Source organism: Balaenoptera musculus, chromosome 11 (genome assembly GCF_009873245.2).
Source record: "Balaenoptera musculus isolate JJ_BM4_2016_0621 chromosome 11, mBalMus1.pri.v3, whole genome shotgun sequence".
Lineage (NCBI taxonomy): Eukaryota > Metazoa > Chordata > Mammalia > Artiodactyla > Balaenopteridae > Balaenoptera > Balaenoptera musculus.
The window spans coordinates 98,727,269-98,752,395 of record NC_045795.1 but is presented as its reverse complement, the minus strand read 5'-3'; the positions used below and the strand labels follow the sequence as shown (position 1 = coordinate 98,752,395).

Genomic DNA, 25,127 nt, shown 5'->3' with positions numbered 1-25,127 from the left:
CCCAGCGCCACCTTAAATACCATGGGGAAGAGGAGGAAACATGGTCCATAACTTCAAAGGGCTCATAGTCCAACACTAACATACAAATAACCATTATGAAACAATTTATCACTACATTATTTAGAAATTACTATATATGGTTGACAGAGCACAGAAGACGGTGATCGATGCTAGCTTGAAGGAGGAAGAAATTGAGCTAAGACTTACAGGACAGGTAGGTAGGTTTTAGCTAGAGAAGAAGGCCATATATAACACATTTCAAAGCCAGACAGCATGCCTAGACTTGATGCAGAGCGGCAGCTACTGGAGCTACCTGAATGGAGAGTGCCATGATGAAAGTAGGCTTTCAGGGAAAAAAGCCTGGCAGCATTTGTAGTCTAAATTGGCAGGGGAGAGACTAAAGGCAAGAACACCAACTAAAAGGCTGTGGCCCTAATCCAGCACATGTTCATCTTCACTGGTTGCTAAAATCGTGACTGGCAGCAAGATATGTCATTTCCGGAAAGCTGTTTACATCTTAGGCAATAATTCTAAGTCTTTCCCAGGGTTTTTTCCTATGCTGACCTCACTAAACCAATCATGGACTATACAGAAGCTTCCAATTCACATTTCTCATAATCTCCAGGCAGAAAAGAAGCTTGGAGAACACACAGGCAATCCAATTCAATGTAAATATGCTCCCTAAAGCAACATGGATTGACGGAGTCATCCACCGGGAGTTAACAGCCTCTGTTTAAACACTTCAATCTAAGAAATGTCCATTCCACCAAAGCCACTGTCCCTGCAAACAACAGAGGTCAGAGATCAATACTCAGCTCCTTGCCCAAACACTTGGTCTGCCTGAGTCCTGGGCAGCTCTTCGTCCAGGAAGGTTAGAGTTTGCCACTGCTAGAGTCGAAGGAGAAATAACATGATCCTGCAGCTTTTGACAGAGATTCAAGCCATCCCCAATAGTGGCTGCCTGCAGGGAGGCAGGTCTGAGTCAGTCTGTCAGGCTATGAAATCCTCACTCCATCTGCTCCGAGAGAGCTGTCTGCCAAGTTTGGTGCCTGGACACATGAGCTCCCACTCCCACACCTACCACTTTCTCCCCTGAGAAACAGAAACAAAATCTGTTTCAAAGCTTCATTTTCTTCTCCTCTTCCCAAAGCTTAGCTCTAGGAAATTACCTTTTACTTATAAGTCATGGAAGCGAAGAGAGAAACATATATTCCCCTAATAACTCTAAATGGGCAAGATCACTATAACACGACATATATTAAGCAAAGGCTGCCTGGCATTAGTTCCTTGCTGGGACTTGATTCTCTTCCTTTATTCTTCCACCTGTTTTTCTTTCATCTCCCCCTTTTTTGAAGAAATATTGGATATATTTTAAAATGTGATATACAGAGAAGTTATAAAGCCTACTAATAAAAAGAACACTCATGGATCTACCACTCATTTTAAGAAATAGAACCTACCAATACCATTAAAGCTCTTTACCATACCCTCCTGCCTCACCTTGGCTTCCATCGGAAGTAATCACTATGCAGAATTTTGTGTTAACCATTTTTCTCTCATATTCATCAGAACTAGATTAATTTGCTAATACGAAGACCTCCTACCACCAACTTTTCCACTCTAAAGTCTACTTTCACTGCCTTTTCTGTCTGCAACTACACACTTGCCAGGCAATCTCTCATCAAATTCCAATCATCTTTGGAAGCTGAATCCCCATGAAATACTAATTCATGGTAATCCAGCTGTTGAACACCCAGGGAATCTCTGCTCCCCAAACACGGGCACAAATCTCCCAAATCATCAACTGGTGTCCCAAATCGGCATACTTTATACTTAATCATTCCATACTTTATTATTATTAACCAAGTATACAATAAGGATTCCAGGCTCCCCCAACACCAATGCCCACCTGGTTAATGTGGGCATTGCTAGAGGCCCAGAACATCACTGTACAGCTTACATGTCATCCACACTACAACACTAACTACTTACGGGCAGGAAAAGTGTCTTCTTTAACCCTGAGGCTTAAAGATGGTTTTCATTTAAGGGTTAAGGCCTGATCCTATCTGATATCAAAAAAGGGTGGCCATACAACCAAGAAAAACTTGCATTTCTTTCTATGCCCAGCCCTTCACCTTATATAAGATCTCTAGCCTATGATTATACCCACGATGGGTCCAGTTCCGTTATTACATACATAAAACTAGCTTTATAACTTATAACACACCTTCAAAAAACCGGCTGCTTCATCTGGCTATTTGGCTCTGCCTTACTTCTTTTCCTTGCAGTATCAATCCCTATTTAAGAGAAGATAAGTGCTAAACCAAAACAAAAATTTTTTTTGCCTCTTTGTTTTCTCATCTGCAAGACAGGGACACCACTACCTAGAAGTTTAAATAAGAGCACATACGTAAGGCCTTTAGCATGGTAGCAGCACACAGCAGTTGGTAAAATGTGAGGCACCTTCTATTTCTCTCTGTATAATGTCAGATCTACTAAAAACACTTTGCAAAAAGCTCCAGCTACAAACAGTATGCTAACAAACCAAATCTAGCAATATATAAAAAGAATTATATATAGCCAATATTTTATAATAATTATAAATGGAATACAGTTTTAAAAATTGTGAATCACTTTGTTGTATATCTGAAATTTACATAATATTGTACATCAACTAGACCTCAATTAAAAAAAAAAACACCTCAGGAGGAAAAAAGGATTATATATGATCACTAAGTGAGATTCATGCCAGCAACGCAAGGTTGGTTCAACACATAAATATCAATATAATACACAATATTAATAAAGGACAAATACCACATGATCATAGACACAGACAAAGCATTTAACAAAACCCAATACATTTTCATCATAAAAAACTCTCAGCAACCTAGGAATCAAAAGGAAATTCCTCAACTTGATAAAAGGCATCTATGAAAAAAACCACAGTTAACATTATACTAATGGTGAAAGACTGAAAGTTTTCCCCCAAAGACCAGGAATAAGACAAAGATGTCTGCTCTCTCCACTTTTACTAAGCACTGTACTAGAGATTTTAGCCAGGACAATTAGGCAAGAAAAAGAAATAAAAGGCTTCCAGATTGGAAAGGAAGAGGTAAAACTACTGCTATCTGTAGATGACATGATCTTGTATATAAAAAATTCTAAGGAATACACATATACACACACATTCTATTAGAGGTAATAAACGAGTTCGGCAAGGTTGCATGATACACAAATATAAAAAATCAGTCGTATTTCCATATACTAGTAATGACTAATTAAAAAATTAAGAAAACAACTCCATTTATAACAGCATCAAAAAGAATAAAATTATTGGTAACAAATGTTTAAAAGTAAGACTACTGAAAACTACAAAACATTACTGAAAGAAGCTAAAGAAGATCAAAACAAATGGAAAGACAGCAGTGTTCATGGACTGGAAGACTTAATAGATGCCAATATTCTTCAAATTAATCTGCAGATTCAATGCAATCCCTATCAAAATCCCCATTGCCTTTTTAAAAGAAATTAACAGGGAATTCCCTGGCAGCGCAGTGGTTAGGACTCAGCGCTTTCACTGCCAGGGCCCAGGTTCAATCCCTGGTCAGGGAACTAAGCTCCCACAAGCCACATGGCACAGCCAAAAAAAATAAAAATAAGAATAAATAAAAGACAAACTGACCCTAAAATCCATAAGAAAATTCAATGAACCAAGAATAGCCAAAAATCTTAGAAAAGAACAAAAAGAACAAAGTTGGAGGACTCACGCTTTCCAATTTCAAAGCTTACTACAAAGCTACAGTAATGAAGACTGTGGTAGTGGTATAAGGATAGACAGTAGATCACTGGAATCCATCTCATCAACAGAATAGAACTGAAAATCCAAAAATGAATCCATAATTCTATAATGAGTTGATTTTTCAACAAGGGTGCCAAAACAATTCAATGGGGAGAGAAGAGTCTTTTTCAATGAATGTGCCGGGAAATATAGATATCCACATGTATAAGAATGAAGTGGGACTCCTACCTTATACCATAAAATTTATACTTACAAAAATTAATGCAGAATGGATCAAAGACCTAACTGTAAGACATAAAACTATAAAACTCTTAGAAGAAAACAGGTGACTTTGAATTAGGCAATGATTTCCTAGACATAAACAAAAAGCACAAGCAACAGAAAAAATAGACAAACTGGACTTTATCAAAATTTTAAAATTTTGCTTGTGCTTCAAAAAACACTATCAAAAGTAAAAAGATAACCCACTAAGTGGGAGAAAATATTTGCAAATCATATTCTGGTAAGGTACTTACAAGTAGAACATATAAAGAAAACTCTTACAACTCACCAACAAAAAGACTCAAACCAACCCAATTAACCCAATTAAAAATAAGAAAGTATTTCAATAGGCATTTCTCCATATAAGATATACAAATAGTCAATAATCACATGAAAAGATGCTCAGCATCATTAATCATTAGGGAAATGCAAATAAATAACATAATGAGATACCACTTTATACACACTAAGATGGCTAGAATAATAATTTTTTAAAGTACAATAACAGTGTTGTCGAGGATGTGGAAAAAAAATGGAACCATCACGGGACGTCCCTGGCGGCGCAGTGGTTAAGAATCCGCCTGCCAATGCCGGGGACACGGGTTCGAGCTCTGGTCCAGGAAGATCCCACATGCCACGGAGCAACTAAACCCATGCGCCGCAGCTACTGAGCCTGCGCTCTAGAGCCCGCGAGCCACAACTACTGAGCCGGTTTGCCACAACTACTGAAGCCCACACGCCTAGAGCCCATGCTGCAACAAGAGAAGCCACGGCAATGAGACGCCAGCGCACTGCAATAAGACACCTGTGCACCGCAATGAAGAGTAGCCCCCCCTCGCCGCAACTAGAGAAAGCCTGCGTGCAGCAACAAAGACCCAACACAGCCATAAATAAATAAATAAATAAATAAATAAATAAATAAATAAATTTATTAAAAAAAAAAGTGGAACCATCATACATTACTGGTGGGAATGTAAAATGGCACAGCAAAAAATAAATAAATAAATAAAAATAAAAAATAAAATGGCACAGCAGCTTTGGAAAACTGTTTGGCAGTCCCTCAAAAAGTTAAACATAGAGTTACTCCTATTCCACTCCTGGGTATATACATAAGAAAACTGAAGGGGGAAGGGTAAGATGTGACAAAGAGAGAGAGTGGCATGGACATATATACACTACCAAACGTAAAATAGATAGCTAGTGGGAAGCAACTGCATAGCACAGGGAGATCAGCTCTGTGCTTTGTGACCACCTAGAGGTGTGGGATAGGGAGGGCGGGAGTGAGGGAGATGCAAGAGGGAAGAGATATGGGAACATATGTATATGTATAACTGATTCACTTTGTTATAAAGCAGAAACTAACACACCATTGTAAAGCAATTATACTCCAATAAAGATGTTAAAAAAAAAAAAGAAAACTGAAAACATGTTCACATAACAACTTGTACACAAATGTTCATAGCAGCATTATTCATAATAGCACAGAAGTGGAAAAAACCCAAATATCCATCAACTGATGAATGGATAAATAAAATATGGTACATCCATACAATGGAATATTACAAAAAGGAATAGAGGAATAAAATTCCATAAAAAAGAACTAAGTACTACTAAGTGCTATTTACTTAGTTCTTTCTTATGTCCATGCTACAATGCGGATAAACCTTGAAAACATTATGTTAAGAGAAAGAAGCTGGACACAGAAGAAGAAAAAGTCACATGTTATATAATTCCATTTATATCCAATGTCTAGAATAGGCAAATCCATAGAGACAAAAAGTAGATAATCAGTTGCCTGGGGCTGGGGGAAGGGGGTTTGGGGAATGACTGCTAATGGGTATGGGGTTTCTTTTTGGAGTGATGAAGACAGTATGGAATTAGATAGTGGTGACGGTTATGCAATCTCATAAGTATACTAAAACCAATGAATTGTACACTTCAGAAAGGTGAATTTTATGGCATGCAAATTATATCTCAGTGTTTAAAAAAAGCCCCAGCTACGTATCATATCACTCTCTTGCTTCCTACTCTGCCTCACACCTGGATATTATCTAAACTTACCACTGGCCACAGCATAATGTGTTTCATTCCCAAAGTGAGGAAAGTACTAGAATTGCTTTAACTCTTTACACTCTATACTTTATAAGGCTACTCTTCTGATTAGCCTTTAGTGTTGATTCTCCAAAGTCTCTTTTCTGGCTCTAATGCCTAAAGGCCCCCCACCTATAATTTTTCCATTGAGCTACAAAATTGCTATGACTCTATTAGCAGAATTATTCTGCTTTCAGAGTCATGAAATGGACAAAACATGAGTTTTGAATTCAGACAAAGATTCAAATCCTCACTTACCACTTTCCAGCTATATGCAACTTTGGGGAAGTTACTTAACTATCTTTTCATATGTAAAATAGTGATAACAGCTCTTTTAAGGTGTAAGGAGTCAATGAGGTAATGTATGTGAAGTGCCTGCTCATAGTGACTTTTCAGTCAATGTCAGCTCACTCCTTCTCGCTATTTTGTAAAATGGATGAAGCTGACATTGGCCCCAACTGGGCAGATACTGTGCCCCAATCTGAAACCTGTCCTCAACCAGGATAGGACTCATGGGATATAGGGACATCTCAAGGGCACAAACGAGAAAAAGAGGGCAAATGGGTGAGACACCCTTCATACATGTTTAACTGGGAACCTGATTTCTAACCTAATGCAATTCATAGGCTCATTATTATCAGGCTCTGAGGCTCTCTAGGCAGGGAGATGAGTGTTTGACAGGAGAATGAAAAGCCACGCTGCTCCAATTACCACGAATGTAATACATTACAAATAAACATACGTTTCCAGGGACAGAATGAGGAGATCCATTATGGAGAAGAGCTGGGAAGTTGGAGCCACAAGCCTGACTCTAATTTTTCACACAGGAGGTAAAATTACAATCTTCCACTTCCACCCCTGATGATGAGTTTAAATGGAAAGGACATCACTGAGTTTATCACAGTGTGGAAAGTCACTGCCCAGCAGCAGAGCCTCCCCCACCCCCTACCCTTTCGTTTTACACAAGTATTACACATATATATCCAGCACTCTGAGCCAATTAAGAGGAAGAAATTAATGTAGACCCAGGCCACCAAGGTTCCCTCTATTCAAAGTCACTTCTGAGTATGTGAGCATCACTGCTGCCATAGCTCCTATGCAGAAACACTGCTGTGTGGATCAGGGATCCTGAGTCTAAAGGAGCCCCAAATGAATGAAGCAGGGCTAATTCAAATGATACTTACACTTCTTCATTAGCCCTCAAATGTTCAAGTCCCTTTACAAAGAGGCCTCGTCGCCTAGCTTTCCTCCTTCTTTCCCTTTCCATCATATACAATATCTATACCAAGAACACAATATTTCCAAAATAGCAATGTTTTTCATGTCTTCCTGCCTTATTTCTCTACCTGAAATGCCTTATCTCCCCAATCTCCTAATCCACCTAGTGAAACTCTACTCTTCCTGTAAGTCCAGCTTAGATGCCTCCTCTTTGGTGAATCCTTCCCCAACCTCCTACCCTAGGCAAAATTCATTATACCCCCTCCATTCCCTCACAGTGGTCAGAGGAAAGCATGACCACAGAGGAAAGAGGAAACCTTGTATACATATTTTTTAAAAATGTAAAGGGTGAAAATTTTGCTCGTTTCAGTTTTGTCACTCATTATCTTTCATAAGGTTTTCACAAAGTGATACACTGACTTAGTAGATATCACCTAGTCTAGTGTATTTCAAGCATGTACTTGTCATATAATCTTTCACTTTAAAATCTCAGGAGGAAGCTCAATACATACACAACAAATAAAACCAGAGCTGCTCTGTTTATAATAATATACAGAGGATTCAAAGTATCTTCTGCTTGAGTCTTCCCACAGTAAACCTTAAGGACGGCCCACGTAACCACTAACCCCAGTCCAATGCCCTCTTTCTACAAATTAGAAAACCCGTGACTTCCCTGGTGGTGCAGTGGTTAAGAATCCACCTGCCAATGCAGGGGACATGGGTTCGAGCCCTGGTCCGGGAAGATCCCATATGCCGAGGAGCAAGTAAGCCCATGCGCCACAACTACTGAGCCTGCGCTCTAGAGCCCACGGGCCACAACGACTGAAGCCCACGCGCCTAGAGCCCGTGCTCCGCAACAAGAGAAGCCACTTCAATGAGAAGCCCCCACCTGTCGCAACCAGAGAAAGCCTGCACACAGCAACGTAGACCCAATGCAGCCAAAAATATAAAATAAATTTTAAAAATAAATAATAGAGGAAAACAACCTTGACAAATTGACAAATTATAAAAAAAAAAAAAAAAAAAAAAGCAAAAAAAACCCCGGGTCAAGAGCAGGTAGATGTGATATTCAAAAGCATACAATTCAGTATTAGGGTCAGGACCTAGGTCTCCTGCCTTCTAGCTCTTTCTATGATATGTCATTCCTGTCTTCCTAGTCTTGAGGGAGAAAAAAGCTACAGGAAGAAAGCTGGTAAGAGAGAGAAATAAGAGGCTTGGCTAGGGTTAAAAATTCCGTGGGAGCTTCTTCCATCATCCTGCCAGCTGGAGCAGAGGGTGTGCCAGTATAATATCTACCTTGAGACAGTCTTAATGATCGGCTGCTAAGTGATTCAGTGGGGAAGCAGAGAGGGCACAAGGCGGGGGAGGTGCCTGGTTGGGAGGCTGCTGTTTACAGGGTCAGCTAAGTACTAAGTCTCAGAAGAGGACTACCTATATGATGGGACTTCAGGGTCCCCAAGAAGAGCCTCCTCTATCCACCAAAAAAACGAAAACACCTCACTGACAAACTGCAGTTTTATGTGATGTCATTGTTTGGATTCAAGCAGATCTAGATTGGATTCTAGACAGCAAATATGAGCTGCCGAACCTGTGAGTCTCAGTTTTCTGGCCTGTAAAATCAATATGATAACACTGATCACACAGTTTACATGAGTATTATCTTGATTAAATGAGACAATGTAAGTAAAAGCACCTAGGCAGTATCTGGTATGTGTCAGGCCTTCAATAACCAGTACAGTCGGCCCTCTGTATCTGAGATTCTGCATCTGCAGATTCAACCAACGGGGGATCAAAAATATTTTGGAAAAAAATTCCAGAAATTTCCAAAAAGCAAAACTTGAATTTGCCATGCAGCAGCTATTTACATAGCATTTATATTGTGCTAGGTATTATACGTAATCTAGAGATGATTTAAGGTATACAGAAGGATGTGCATAGGTTATATGTAAATACTTCACCTTTTTATACAAGGGAGTTGAGCATCCATGGATTTTGCTGGGGGGGAGGGGGGGCTGGAACCAATCCCCTGTGGATACAGAGGGAAGAATGTAGTTCCTTTCTTCCTTTATGCTAGATATAGCCCTCTCTGTTCAAGTTTCTTATAACATAAAAGCCTTTGACATTTAAAATACTACAATACTGAGTTATTATGGACTGAATCTTTTTGTCCCTTGCCAAAATCCATATGTTGAAGCCCTAATCCTTAATGTGATAGTATTTGGAGGTGGGGAGTTTGGGAGGTAATCAGATTTAGATAAGCTTGTAAGGATGGAGCCCCTATGATGGAATTGGTGCCCTCATAAGGAGTTGAAGAGACCAGAGCTCTCTCTCTCTCTGCCATGTGAGGATAAAGAAAGACGGCATCTACAAGCCAGGCAGAGGACTTTCAACAGAACTTGATCATGCTGGCATCCTGATCTGGGAGTTTTAGCCTCCAGAACTGTTAGAAATAAGTAATTGTTCATTAAGCCACCCAGCCTATGGTATTTATTATAGCAGCCCAACCTAACTAAGACACAAGTATTGGTGAGGAACCCTTAAACTCTGCTAACAGCAGTGTAAGCTGGTAAACTCTGTAAAACTCTATAAAGTATTTGGTAGTATCTACTAAAGCTGAACTTGCATATGCCCTATAACCCAGCAGATTCTACTCCTGGGTAGGAAACAAGAGCTTATATTCACCGGAAGACATGTAAAGGAACTGTTCATAGCAGCATTATTCATAGTTGTTCCCAAACTGGGAACAACTTAAGCATCCATCAACAGCAGAATGCATAAATAAATTGTGATATATTCATACAATGAAATACAAATGAGCACTGAAAAAGAATGAACTAATGCTCCGTACCAGAAAACAGAAAAATCTCATAAACATGATGTCAAACAAAAGAAGCCAGACATAAAAGAGTTTGTACTGCATGATTCTATTTATAGAAAGCTCAAAACCAGGCAAAATTAACATATATTGAAGGAAGCCAAAATAGTGGTTACCTGTTGAGGAAGGAGAAGTAATGACCGAAGCGGGTTATAAGCTTAGCAGGTGCTGGATATGTTGTATATCTCGACTTGGGTCATACTTTATACTTTGTAAAAACTCATTGAACTATTAGTATTTGTGCACTTTTATACTTCAACTTTTAAAAAGTTTACAGGGAAAACAAACCTCTGGGAGATATAACAGACTGAAGGTCATAAGGTCCCAGAGCTCCTTCAGCCTGGGACTATACTCTCTGACATCCTTGTATCCACTCCTTCTTTTCCACGGCCATGGTCCTATTAGAAGCCTCCAGTCTCTCACAGATGGAAAACCAAAACATGCCTCTAAATTGGTCTCCAACCCTGCCCAAGTTCTTCCTCCTCCCCATTTTCTACAGTGTCCCCAGATAAACCTTACTAAGCACGGCATTGATCAAATCACTCCCCTGTTCCAAAACCTTCACTATTCCCCACTGACTACCTCTGAGTTTTGCATTCAAGGTTGTCCTTATTGGATCCTAATCTACTATTCCAGGATCAGCTCATGATTCCTCCATATCTTAACCCACTGCCTCAATCAAATCACTTACTGCCTCTGAACACGGCCCATGCTTTTGCCATGTTCATGTTGTTTTTACTCTTCTTTTTGCTGTCCTTCATTCTCTAGGAAAAGGACTTGGGCAGAAAGAAACTAATCATTTGGTAAAGTGATAAAAAGCTTAACAAAGTCTATTCAATCCCTAAAGCTACCCAACCACATCCTCCATCCTTCCTCACTATTTCCTTGGGGGGAAAATAATACTTTAGAAACTTCTATTTCATCTTCAAATGATAAAGATTGACTGCAAAATATGAAGACTAAATCTAGCTCCTGGCAAAAAATAAAAGTAACTTTATCCCTCTGCTCCTTGGTTACCTACATGATGGTGATGATAACAATGATTTTTTTATTCACATAGCACTTTACAGTTTACAAAGCACTTTTATAACCTACTTTATTTAAATAAAGTCTCACAACAACCCTGGAAAGTATGCATTCTCATCCACATTTACACATAAGGACACCAAAGCTCAGGTGACCACTAAGATTACATTCCTGTTCTCATATTCCTGGGATTCTCTGCAATAGATGAGGTTTATTCTTGACAACTTCCTACTACTCTTCTGAGCATCTCTCTCACCCCCTCTCCACTCCTCCATCACCAGGTATCTATTTTTTATTCCACCCCTATAGAGTATTGCTCTCGTATTGTGGTTATAATCTCCGATATGTTGCCTGAGACCACCACGGCATTGATGGTATTTATAAATCCTAGAAGTATTTATAAATTCCAGGAGGTATCCTTTACAGGTATTTATAAATTCCTAGAGGCCTCCAAGATTAGAAAGTCACTGAGAACCAAAGAATGAATTTTAAATGGTGAAGATGTGAGAATGATATTTAGAGAAGGAGACTGTCCCAAGAAAGTCATATTCCTTCAACAATTTTTTGAGGCCTATTATTGGCCAGGCTGCTAAATGCTGAGTCAAAGAGTAAAACATGGCCCTTGCCCTGAAGGAATTCACAGCCCAGTACAGACCCCACAGGTGTCAGTCCTACACAGAGTACTGACTCTAGCTCAAAGAATCTGACCCTTAACGCCACAATCACAGAAGTTTTTTATCAAATTAGAGCAAATCCCCAAGAAGACAGTCTACGCACTGTTATCCATTCCTCTTCATTGACAATGAATATCCCATTCAAAATCAAGCTGTCAAGTTAGCAAATCAACCAGTAAAATGCCAAAAAACCAGAGCAATCATTTCACATAATATATTTATAAACAAACATTAGGGAAAACATTCAACTCATCTGTACTCGTAGAAATACATGGTAAAATAGCCAAATACTGCTTTTATACCTATTATATTAACACTTAAAAAGATAATATGGTATGCTGAAAAGTGAAGTGAATATAGTTGATGGACTGCAAACCGAAAAAACCTTTTATAGGAAGCAATATAGCAGTATCTATCAAAAGCTACATATATCATCATAATTTTTTTTTAAGCAACCCTCAGAAAGGCATAGCCCCAGTGTCCCAAAGGCATTCGAAGTGTCAGTGATCAATGTGTCCTGCAATTCTCATTAATTCTGGAAACTAATTGCGTTCTTCATTGAGGTTTGCGCCAAGAGATCCAACGTTAAGAGTCGTATTATCATAATCTTTGATCAAATAGTTCATTTCCTGAAAACTGAGAACGCCTATGGTATTACTACGTAATAATGTTGAAAAATTGGAAGTCAACGGTTCTCTAATAGAAACATAATTGAATAAATCATGGTACAACAGTTATTAAAATACATAATAATTATTAAGACTATATGACAATATGTAAACATTATTTACAAGTAGAAAAAACAAAATATGAAATTATAGCTAGACAACAATCACAATTATGTAAAAATATGCCTGCCTTTGGACAAATATTGGAAGAGAACATAAAAATGTGACAGCAGCTGCTCTATTGCTATGGTGAAATTATGAGACAAACATGTTCTATTTAAAACTTCGTTTAATCATGTTGATATAATAATAAATCATCCTTCATTACACTGCTTGTTTAATTGACTATCTTCCCAAATAAACCATAAGCTTTGTGAAGACAGAACAACGTCTCTTGTGTTCAGCATTATAGCACTAGTTCCCATGGAATATTTCATGAAAGAATTAATGAGATAAATGGGAAACCTCAAAATAATCCCCAAGAAGGAGAAAGGAAGTAGACCAGTAAAAACAAACAAAAGGTGGGAATTCCCTGGCAGTCCAGTGGTTAGGACTTTGCGCTTTCACTGCCGAGGGCCCGGGGTTCCATCCCTGGTCGGGGAACTAAGATCCCACATGCTCGAGGCCAAAAAAACCAAAACAAAACAAAAGGCTGATCTCTATGCCTGTTTCTAAGCTCTAACTATGGGAAAAACCAAATCAACTCATTGAAGAATCTCTGGGAAGTCTTTCTTCCCTCAAGGCCACCGCCCAGACCTTTGCTCTTGAAGGGTCTGGAGAAAGGCACAGGGTTCTGCTAAGTAGACACAGCAGCAGGGTGCTTCCACGATATTCAGGGAACATGTGGAGTCAGAAGGGACAGGAGCTTCAGGTTCTTTCTCTACCCCAAACTCACTGCCCTTTGACTCCCAGAATCTTGCAAATAACTATAGCTAGAATTAACGGGAAGAGGGAGGGGGATGTAGCGAGAGGGACTGGCTATGTGGGAAAAAAAAAAAAGGGCAGAAAAAAATTGATCGGCGGGGAACAGTCTTTTTAGTAGGAACTTAAGTCTGATGCCACCCTGAGCTCTGGCTAAGAAATAAATTTCCAGGTACAAAAGGAAAATAAGAAGCTTTAAAGGAATTGAGCTCTGGAGTGAAAATCCCCTCTCCTGACAACTTAAAATCAGTCTGAAATACACCAGAGGCACCAGAAGGACTCTAAGTCATCAGAGTATTATAAGCATTAACAAAAAACACATAGGGAAAGGAGACAATCTTTAAGTTATTTTTCAACCAACCTACGCAGCACCTGTCACAGACCACACAGGCACTTTCCAGCTTAAGCAATTTCTTATCTGTTCTTGGTGCTTTGAGGCAAAGGGATCATAATTGATTAATGCAGAGCTCAGAAAGTTTAGCTGCACAGAGAAAAGGGGTACTGAGTAAGGAGAAAAGGGTACAGAGAAAGAAGAATCTAGATTTTACATACAGCTCTACCTATTTCATGTTGTAACTCTAAGCAAACCACACTCTCTTTGAGCCTTGGTTTCCTAATCAAAACAGGCAACTATACCAACTTACCTCACAAGGTTAAGGTGACAATTAAATGAGATGACACATGCAAGTCGAAGTATATAATAAATTATAAAGTTTTACTTAAACATGTGACCTAACTACAGAATCACATATGCTACAGTTTCCTTCCAGGATGAAAGTTCAGTTCAGTGCATTTTTCAACCTGATCTGACTGTATAAGTCATCTGGTGGCTACAGGAAAATCAATCTCATCCCTCTTTGCCAAGTTTTTTCTTTTAAAGAGTAGACTTTTCATGTGGGTGCAGGGCAATAAAGAATGATTCTCTTTTTCCCCCAATCTTAATGCTAAAACTGCACTACTCATTACTTAGGGTCAGAGAAGATTTTTTATTTTCTAGCTTCTTCTATGAAAATGCAAAAACTTGTGAAAAGGGATTGCCAACAGCCATTAACAACTCACACTGAGCAAAGATTAACTCAGCCTGCTGAAAACAAAAAGCTAGGAAATAAGGATGCCAACAACAATTTGGCCAATTCCCAGGAACCTCTGGATTTCAAGAAGGTTCCAACAACCAACCACCAAAATTTCCCCCCAATTCCCATATTGCAGCATCTAAAAATCTCTCAGACTATTTCTTACACTGAAAAACAAGACCTCATGTCCCAATTTTGTTTTCGAAAATATGTTCACCTCTGGAATGGGTCCCAGGTCACAGGAGTCCATGGACACAAAGTGAAAGGCATCAGTGGGGGGAGAAGACACAGAAAAGTGAAAAAACAAAATTCACCATTTCCACAGCTCTGACTAGAATCAGCAGCCCTGATACTAGGGAAAAACCTATTTTCTCCCCTAAATTTTTACTCCTAATTAACTAGAAAAACTTCCAATGACAATACTTAAGAGGAAATTAAGTGGGGAATTCTTCCTCATATCTACACTCAGTCCCACCTGTTGCTACAGTTTCAGTCCATATATATTTAAATCTGTTGTGTATGTTACAGTTTGCAATCTGACCTCACAACAATCCTATGAAGAAAGTAGGGCAGCTTTTATTCCTCCAATTTTACGGATGAGGAAACTGAGATTCAGAGATGAATAGAAGCTTGCTATGGCTGAATTAAACCCAGATCTTCTGACTCCCAATCTCCTATGCTGTCCAAAACACCACGATGTTTCTTGAGGTCTTTTGGCTCCAGTCTTGCCAGAGAAGATAAATACCAGTCCCATCCTTCCTGTGACCACCTTCCATGGCTCTGTTCACTGGCTTTTTGTGTCAAATCTAGCAGTTTCTGCAAGAGAATCCCAAGGTAGCACTAAAGGGAAATCATTAAGCTAAACACCCATGGAAAACAAAGTTTAATAAATGGCTGGAAGAGCTAATATTATTGTTCACTTAATACAAGCTTCCAACTAAATTAGCTCACCATCTAGCTCTATGGCACCTGCAACTCAGTCTAGGAAGCCCACAGCAAAACACAGAAGATCCAAAGGCAGAGACCTGGGTGGGAGTCCTGACTCTGTCACTTCCTGACTATGTGACCTTGGGTAACCTCCCCATCTTAATTCCTTCATATGTAAATGAAAATAACATTAATTACTGCCCCACAAATACTGTTGTATGGAGGATTAAATGAGACAATGGATGTGACAGTGCTCAAAGTATAAAGTTTCTACAAACAAGCCATCTCAAAAACATCTTCCCCCAAGACTGTTTCAAAACATTAGTAATCAGTGTTTTCTAAACTATGTGCTACAAACTACTCCAACCAAAATGAAGGAATATTCATTTAGGCTTGTCCTATTTTTCAAATTTACTTTTAGTGTCATAGAAACCTGTCTACAAATGACTTTACTTGACTTGAAGGCTCCTATAAAGACTCATATGGTAAGCTGTTGCCTCAAAGTTGCTATGAAAATCTGCTTGTCATGGTGGAACTTTTATTGAACATTTCCCAGGTCCCAGTCACATTAGGCATTTTGAGAGTTTATGTCAATTGATTCTCATAAGAATGAGAAATACTTTATCTCCTCTTTATAGATGAAGAAACTGAAGTTCACAAAGAACAAGAAATTGCTCAAGGTAAAACAGGTGTCCGTGTCACTGAGGAAAAGAAACACCAAGGTGTTTAGTGGCAAGGAGAAATTTGGAACACTGTTACCTAGTGATTATAGAGCATGGTGGATAAGCGCGTGGTCTCAGAGCTGCACTACCTGGATTCAAATCCTGAATTCACTATGCGTTTCCTCATTTGCAAAATTAGGTTAATAATAGTAATCTATTTCATAACTCAGTAAATCAGTTAATACATCTACTTGGAACACCTACCTATCACATTGTATACTCGACACATTAGATATTATTGCCATCATTTCTCCCACCCCGCTTATCCAAACCTCGCTCCCTCTTTTCCCTGCCCTGAAACCTGTGTGCTGACTAGCCTAAAGCTCCCTTACACACATTTTACTCACTGTTGTTTATGATTTTGCTCTTTCTCTTCCTTTTAACTGAAATGCCTCTCTCCTTCCTCACCAATCTAAATCTCCCTCAGCCTTGAAAGCCTAGCTCAGACCTAGCCCCTTCTGTGAAATATTTTCTGACTTCACCAGCCCACAGTGATTTCTTCCTTCTCTGAACAACTCTTTATACTGTCAAACTAACCTTTAGAAATCACTTGATTTCTAAAGTGGTTTCTAAAGGACTCTGAAGATAAATGATTTAGCTCAAATCCCTAATTTTTGAAATAGAAAAAGAGGCTTAAAGAGTTAAACTGCCTACGGTGACACAAAAAGTTACACGGCAGAGTAGAGGCTTGACCCAGATATTTTAAATGTTTGCGATGCTCTTACCACTAGACAATGCTAATTTTGCCTGCCTTGAGATTCCCTACAAGTTCTCAAAAGTGAAAGCATGTATTATATAATTGTCTGATTCCAAGTATTTCACTTACTTTGTAGCCTTCAGGGAAACTAACACACTGGAGTTAGTAACTCTTTGCTAACTGATTAGAGATCAATCTTTCACTGCTGCCCTTTTGCCCGGCAGTTAAAATGTTAGTAAACATAGGACTCTATAGAACTTAAATTCTCATCATCAGCTATTCCTCAGGGGGTAATAAGGACTGCAGAGGGAATTATATCCATATGTGTCCCTGAGTCACATCACAGGGTCCAACAAGAACAACAAAAAACTCATTCTATATCACTGAAACCTGGAAGTATAAAAGAAAACAGTCTTCAGCTGTGCTACTATTAATATTAGGGCCCTCTAAGGATTCAAGTCCACAATAGAGAAAGGGGACTTCAATTCCCCCCCGCCCCCGCAAAGCCCAAGCCTCTTTTTGTAGGATTAAATTGAGCTAAAGTTACTGCATAAAGTTGTTAGACCCCTTGAGTGGAGAAATAGATGAGAGGTATATATCCTGGAAAGGGATTAAAGCTGTGTTTGGGAGGAGTGGAATGGAAGAATGGTCCTAGGCAGAAAGAAAAAAGAAAGAACAGACTCTAAAATCTGAGAAAGGCTCCAGTAAACAAAGACATCTTAGTGCCTAGGCTGAGAGAGGGGAAGAAGCAGAGAGCACAATAGCTGTTCTCCAGAAAGGAAGGAAGTGCAAGCGTGGGGTGTTCATGCACATCAGAAAAGGGCAAGCTGGAGAGCTTAATAGCTATTTAATATTTGGAAAGCGACTACTTTTATGAGTCTGTTTTTTCATCATTTGAAGATAAAATGAGACATTGGGTGTGAATATGTTGTGCAAACTGTACAACACAGTGCACATGGCAGGGATCAGGAAATAAATGCTGTTAGCCAACACTTCAACATATGTATACAAAAGTTCTTAGAGCTATCAGGGAGAGAGGAATTCAACCACAAGTCCACAATTCCCATTACTGAGTAGGAAACATACACAGTGGGTATTACAGGATTAGCCCCTTTTTTTCAGGATACCACATGGTAGCAACACTGTAAGAAAGGGGTACTGAATGGAGAGTACTCGAAGATGAGCTTTTCATCCAAGGACATGTTTAGCCATGTACTGACCTATGCCTCCCCTTCCAAAGATTTACAAACATTACCACATAGAATAAATCATAGAGCTAAAGCTTTTGAAAGAAAATGGCACAAAAACTGTAACATGGAAATAATGTAGTGCTGTAAAGGATCTTAGAGAATGTTTCAATCCTCTCATTTGACAGAGTTTAGAAAATCAAACTCCAAAGAGGCAAAGTGGTTTATCAAAGAATACACAGTGGCACATTTTTAATGGTACAAACATTTCTAACCGCAACATCTTCATTCCTCTCTGCTCCCACAGCATCCTATGCATACTAATTACCATACTGTACTAAAATCCTATTTAAATGTCTGTCTTCTCCCCTGCTGGACTGGAAGATCCCAGGGGACAAGGCCTATGTCCAACTTAACCTTATATCCCCAGCACCTGGCTTGTGTTTAGATGCTCCACTGCACTGAACATATCCCAGTTAAAACTGTTTTGTAAATTTGAGGGGAAGGTAGGCAATTCTGGAAAACTTGCTAATTAGGCCTCCATTACATTTTGCTTAGCAAGATATTGAAAAGGCTAATGTTACCATAGACCTGAACTTGGGTACAGAAAGACAGTAAGCAATCTTAGGCAGACAGGGACACTAAGGTAAAAATGGGTCCCTGAAAGCAAGGTCATCATAGTAGCGCAGTCCTACTAACTTTATTATATATTGTTGGAGTTTGATGACTAGGTCTCTAATTAAGAGTCTCCTTCAACCATTTTACAATGACCTTTGTTGAAACAACAATAACACAAATAAGACAGTGAAACTGCTAGTGGGGATATAGTGCAATATGCTCATGTGGTTCTTTTTTAAGCACTTACAACTCCACAGTGACTCTTTTTTTTTTTTTTTTATTTTTTTATTTATTTATGGCTGTGTTGGGTCTTCATTTCTGTGCGAGGGCTTTCTCCAGTTGTGGCAAGCGGGGTGCCACCCTTCATCGCGGTGCGCTGGCCTCTCACTATCGCGGCCTCTCGTTGCGGAGCACAGGCTCCAGACGCTCAGGCTCAGTAATTGTGGCTCACGGGCTAGTTGCTCCGCGGCATGTGGGATCTTCCCAGACCAGGGCTCGAACCCGTGTTCCCTGCGTTAGCAGGCAGATTCTCAACCGCTGCGCCACCAGGGAAGCCCCACAGTGACTCTTTAAAAGCAGCAGACACAAACAGAATTTTCAAAGAGAAAAAAGGTTAAATTTAAAGAATCTACTCATAGAGTAACTTAAGAGTCAGAAGATGCAAATTCTGGTTTCCATTCTCTCACTAACTTCTTATTTGACTTTGGGCACATCGTTCCATTTCTCTGGGCTTAGAAGAAAGACTGAAGTTCTAGATCCTAGTTCTGAGTAAATTTGAACAAGCCACTTTGCTTCTTCAGAACAAGATTTCCCCCATTTATGGGACTTCCCTGCTGGCGCAGTCGTTAAGAATCCACCTGCCAATGCAGGGGACACGGGTTCGAGCCCTGGTCCTGGAAGATCCCACATGCCGCGGAGCAACTAAGCTCCTGCACCACAACTACTGAGCCTGTGTGCCACAACTACTGAAGCCTGCACACCTAGAGCCTGTGCTCCACAACAAGAGAAGCCACCGCAATGAGAAGTCTGCACACCAAAACGAAGAGTAGCCCCCGCTCGCCGCAACTAGAGAAAGCCCGCGCGCAGCAACAAAGACCCATCACAGCCAAAAAAATAAATAAATAAATTTATTTTTAAAATTTCCCCCATTTATAAAGTAACCCGGATTATCTTCCAAGTCTAATAACCTAGAATTCTAAGCTATAAGCTACTGTTGCTATGAACAATGAAATTCAATGTAATCAGTATGTTTGTGTTAGAAACAGGACATGTAGATAAAATATTTGGCAGAGAGAAGCCTCAAACCTCACTGGAGCTTTCCCCCCAAGTTTCAATTCAAATATTTTTCTAGAACTACACACAAGCACTGGTCCAGACTTCTGTACTTCCTCTATTCTTAATGAAATGCCCAAAGACTGACCAGAAAAGAATGGGAACCGGCGCTTCCCAGATAATGCATCAATCGAGTCTCTTGGTTGTCTCCCTCTTTCCTACCAGTGCACTTTCCTTATACCATCCACTGTCTGGACTGAGCCAACCTATCCCTTTTGATTTAAATTCTTCAAGGCTCAGTTCAAATCTCACTACTTCCATGAAGCATTCCCTTCCCATTCTAGCCCACATCCATCTCTCCCTCTTTTAAACGTCTACAGTACAATACACTGTTGTGGTAGGGATTAAATGATATTTGTAAAGAACTCGGTACCACATGTGACATATAGCAGTTACTCAAAAAGTGATAGTACTTGGTGTTGTTGCTACATCTCTAGCACTAATCACATACCCTTTAGTTCAGTGCATCTTAAATTTAATGTGCATGTGAATCACCTGGAGATCTTATTCAAATGCAAAGTGTGATTCAGTGGGCGTCAGGTGGGACCCGATAATCTGCATTTCAAAAAGCTCCTGGTTGATGCCTATTCTGCTGATCCAAGGACCACAGTTCAAATACAAGGGGAAGTTTTTAGTAAACTTTTTTTTTAACGTATTTATCTTGTCTATCCAGCCAGATGGAAAGATCTTAGAAGAGAGATACTATGTCTCATTTTTCTTAGCATATATACTCTATACAGAGGTGTTCAATAAACATCTGTGGACTTATCAAATCTGCAATCTCTAGATACTCTAGATAATCTCTAGAATGCCTGTAATACTGATTTTCAAATTCAAACATTGAGACATTCGAGGTTGAAAAAGCTCACTTGGTCACTGGAATTGGAATCACTGGAACAGAGAAAGGGGAGAATCTGAGAGAAAACTTACCTTATAACCAGTGAGAAGGTAAAACACAGAAAAAACAACATATACAAATGGACGCTTGTTCCTTGTTTAAGCACAAAGATCGTTAAAATGCAATCTTAACTGCACTTCTAATTTAGGTACGAACCTTGAAAGAAGACACGCATTTTCAGGCATACATATATATATATATATATATATATATATATATATTTTAAAACTAGTAATAATTAACTAAAAAGGTATATAATGAACTTGATATCACGTTTTAGTGGAACAGAAATATTTTTCAGTGATCCGTTAATGTGCAATTAACCTAAAGATCTCAGGCAACCAATGAAAACACATTTCAAGCAAAAGAAAGAGAGAAACACCCTCCGATTTTCCCATCAACCTGGCCAGTGATAAGATCCCCAGATTCCATTGCCCACAGTTACACTACAGAAATTCAAAAGAATCTGCTGTGTATCAAGTCTGCTCTGAGAGGCTGCCTATTTTAAGCCCTCCTTTAAATCTCCAATTATTTAAATAGTTGTTAAAACCCTCCGTATTTTAGCATTCCATAATTCAAATGGGACCAATATTCTTAAATTTTACTGGGAGGCTATACTCTGACTTCCTATTCAAGTACCAGGAAAATAATATCGGTCATGTATGACATCTGCTCACAGAATACTATCTAGGTAGCTTAAACTGTGAGACAAATCTATTAAAATCAGTCTTTAGAGCAAAAAGCACCTTTTTAAGTCACTGAGCTTGTCATAAACAGGCATCTGCGCCTTAACTCATAGAGACCTTTCAATAAAACCACTCACCAATATTTAACTGAGATATTTTTAACAAATACAGACACCTTAAAAGAAGACAGACTCTGCAAAATTCTGAGAACTGCCATTAAGCACAGAAACACAGAAGCACAGAACTGCTGTCAAGCACTAGACTCAAACTGGGTTTATGAGTTTTAATAAATCAATGTTATTACTTTAGAGAAAATCAGAAAACAGCTGGGAGTCAGCCTACAGGAAAGTGGCTTCTATTTCTTCCATCAGAAGTCTAGTCTCCTGGGCAAGGCAAGTTCTGTGGTTCATGCCAGGCAGGCAGTCTTCCTCGAGAATAATACTATCCAAGGAGAGTTTCAAATCCCAAGACACTGAAGCAGTTATAAACACATACCCATACAAATGAGTGTCTTCCTACCTGCGGGTACCTAACTAGTAATTACACCCAAAACAAACGCCTTCAGCAGGAAAGGAGATCAGGACCAGGTATAGGAGGGTCAGATTCTTGCATAAAAAATGAAGCACCAATTTCATTCTCATTTCTCCCCTCCTTTTCCTGGTCTTTCTTCAAGACTCATCCTTTGTGACGCTTTCTCCAATAACTCTGACCCTCACTCTCAATAACTCTAATCACTTCATTCATTTATTGAAAGCCTGAAACACCAGTCTCAACTAATTATTCTAGATTCCTTTTTGTTAACTGTTTCAAGTTTTCATTTTGTCTCCCAAATTTGAGTGAGTTCTCTGTAAGGCCAGTACACTGCCTAGCCCCTAGAGGGGGCCAATTATTAATATTGCTAATAATATAATAATAATAATGAGGCAATATAACATAAGGGAGTGGCAAAAGTGGAGTCAAATAGGCCTAAGTTCAAATTCTGGTTCTACCATTTGACTGTGAACACATTACTTATTTTCTCTAAGCCTCAGTTTGGTGGTGAAAATTCAACAAGATACATATTAGTGCACCTAGTACAGGGTTTGGCATATAACAGATGCTCAATAAAACTTAGCTACCTTCACTTCCCACTTAATAAGCACTTGTTGATTTGAACTGAGTTAGAGTAATTCTCCTAGGGGACTGCTCTCTTACTTTCCCCATTACACTCTTGCGTGTGCCTGTGTCATTTCCTTACAAAGGTCCCTTCAGGTTTTCTACTCTGCTGTCCTAAGAAAAAGCCAACTACACAAGTCAGCAGGAGGGCATCTCCACATCTACATCTCACTTTTATCACAGCCACGCCAGCACTCTCTCCGTCCGGGTCTCCCAGTGAGAAAATGATAGAGAGAGAAAACCAGGGAAGCAGCCAGAAGAGGAAATGTAGATAAACAGCTCTGTGGTCCCTCTGTGCCTCCCTCTTGGGAGGAAAGACTTAGGTCTAGTCTCCAACCCCAACTCTTGTGAGGAAAGGAAAAAAAAAAAAAAAAAAAACCCTTGCCATGTTCCAGAAGAAAAAGCAACCCCTTTTCCTCACCTCTTCACTTCTTCAAGCCCTTCACCAGTCAATTCCACTATCACCTCCCACCCTAACCATCCCCTGGGTCAACTTCCTCCTCCATAAAACAAAGCCTCTTTTAACTAATTTGTCTTAAATAGACCTCATTCATGCTTTTATCGACTAGAGGTCACATATTCCCTCAGCCTTCACCATTCCAAGTTGGAATATCCCTTAAAAAAAAAAAGAAGAATTTTTTAAGTTTCCCATCTTCTGCATTAAGGCACATCTCTTTTTATTTGTGTCCCTTTAATGATCCAGAATATTGAATGATGCAGAATACCTCGGTCATCATTCTTCCAGCTGGAAAAAGCCACCATCACTTCCACCCCAAAACACATACTCCCCCCCCCCCAAAATTTTTTTTTAATCCACAAATTGGGGATTTGGAAAACTACAAGAATATTTGGGGCTGCAGAAAATACAAGAATTGTATTATTCTTAAACGAGTTCACCACGCTGCACGGGAACAAGTCCATGTACACCTGGGCTCCCACACCTGTGATATGATCAACTTTGATGTCAGTACTGACACCAGCCTTAATCGGACCAGGTGAAAAAATACCCCCTCGCCCTCTCCCTTCCCCGCCCCCAAATACCCATCTCCATTCCTGATTCGCCCCGGGGCCCATAAAGCAGAACCTTTCTTATTGGCCTTAATGTCCCTCGGAGGATCTGGGACCCTTTTCACCTCAAAAAAAAAAAAAAAAAAGACTATTTCTTAAGACTCTTCCCTGTTGGATAGTAGCTCCAGCATTTATGTGTTGGGGGATTTGAGTCAACTGAGGGGCTATTTTACCGCAGGCTTCACCTTTCCAGGCTGACCAGTGCCTCCCCCCGCCCTCGACACACACACGCTCGCTGGACCCCCTCTCCTCGCGGCGGGACCCCAGACCCTCCTTTTCGTTGCTCTGACACCTCCCTGGGAGCCGGAGCATCCTCGGAGCGGCCCCGAGCCCCGGGCGGCGGCGGCCGGGCACCTACCAGTCGGTGTGCGGCTCGTCGACGACCAGCAGCACCTTGGCCTTCCTGGCGGCGGCATGCGCGGGCGCGGGCGCGTCCACCAGCCCGGCCGAGGCTGCCGTTTGCTTCACTGCCTGGGAGAGCGAGCTGAAGAAGCTGCTGCCCACCGACGGCGCCGGGGCCGGCTGCGGCGCGGGCTGCGGCGCGGGCGCCGGGGCGGGCGGCGGCCTCCGCTCGGGGCCCGGCGAGGCGACCGGGGGCGCAGACGAGGCCGAGGCCGCGCCCGGGCCGGGGGGCGGCGGCTGCTGGGGCTCCGGCCGCTGCAGGTCAGTCATGTAGCCATTGGGCAGGTTGGCGATGAAGCTGCTGTCGGACAGCCGGCGCCGCAGGAAGTTCATCATCTGGCTTGAGGGGCTGAGGGCGCGCGGGGCGGCGGAGCCGGGAGGCGCTGAGGGCGAGACGGAAGCGGCGGCGGCGGCTGAGGCGGCTGAGGCGGCTGAGGCGGCTGAGGCGGCTGTGGCGGCTGAGGCGGCTGAGGCGGCAGAGGCTTGGTGCGCGGCGCGCGAACCAAGCAGACAGCCACGGCCGACTGGGCTGGGCGGGCGGGGAGGTGCGAGGCTCAGAGCCAGGGAGAGGGCGGAGCCGGGGGCGGGGCCACGGGTTGTCCCGCCCCGCGCCGCAGAGCCGGCGCCGCCCCAGACTCGCAGTGGGTGCCGCCGGCTGTGAGCAGCGGGCCTAAGGGGGCTGAGGGCGCGCGGTCTGGGGAGGACCAGGCCTCCTGCGACCTGAGCGTGGCTCTCTGGGGAGGGCGTGGAAGCTAGTCCTGCTCCCCAAGAATAGGGACAAGGGAGCCCAGAGCCCCTACCACCTTTTTGATTGGGGGAGAAAAGA

At 41.0% G+C, this 25,127-nt stretch overlaps 1 protein-coding gene across 1 annotated transcript in view; it reads right to left on the bottom strand.

Moving 5' to 3' along the window:
• SYN2 (synapsin II) overlaps positions 1–24,637 on the bottom strand; it is a 179,313-nt gene extending 154,676 nt beyond the window's left edge. The window contains exon 1 of the mRNA XM_036868828.1: positions 24,258–24,637. Coding sequence (XP_036724723.1) covers positions 24,258–24,637 — 380 coding nt within the window. The remainder of the gene's footprint in view (positions 1–24,257) is intronic.
• Positions 24,638–25,127: the final 490 nt, after the last annotated feature.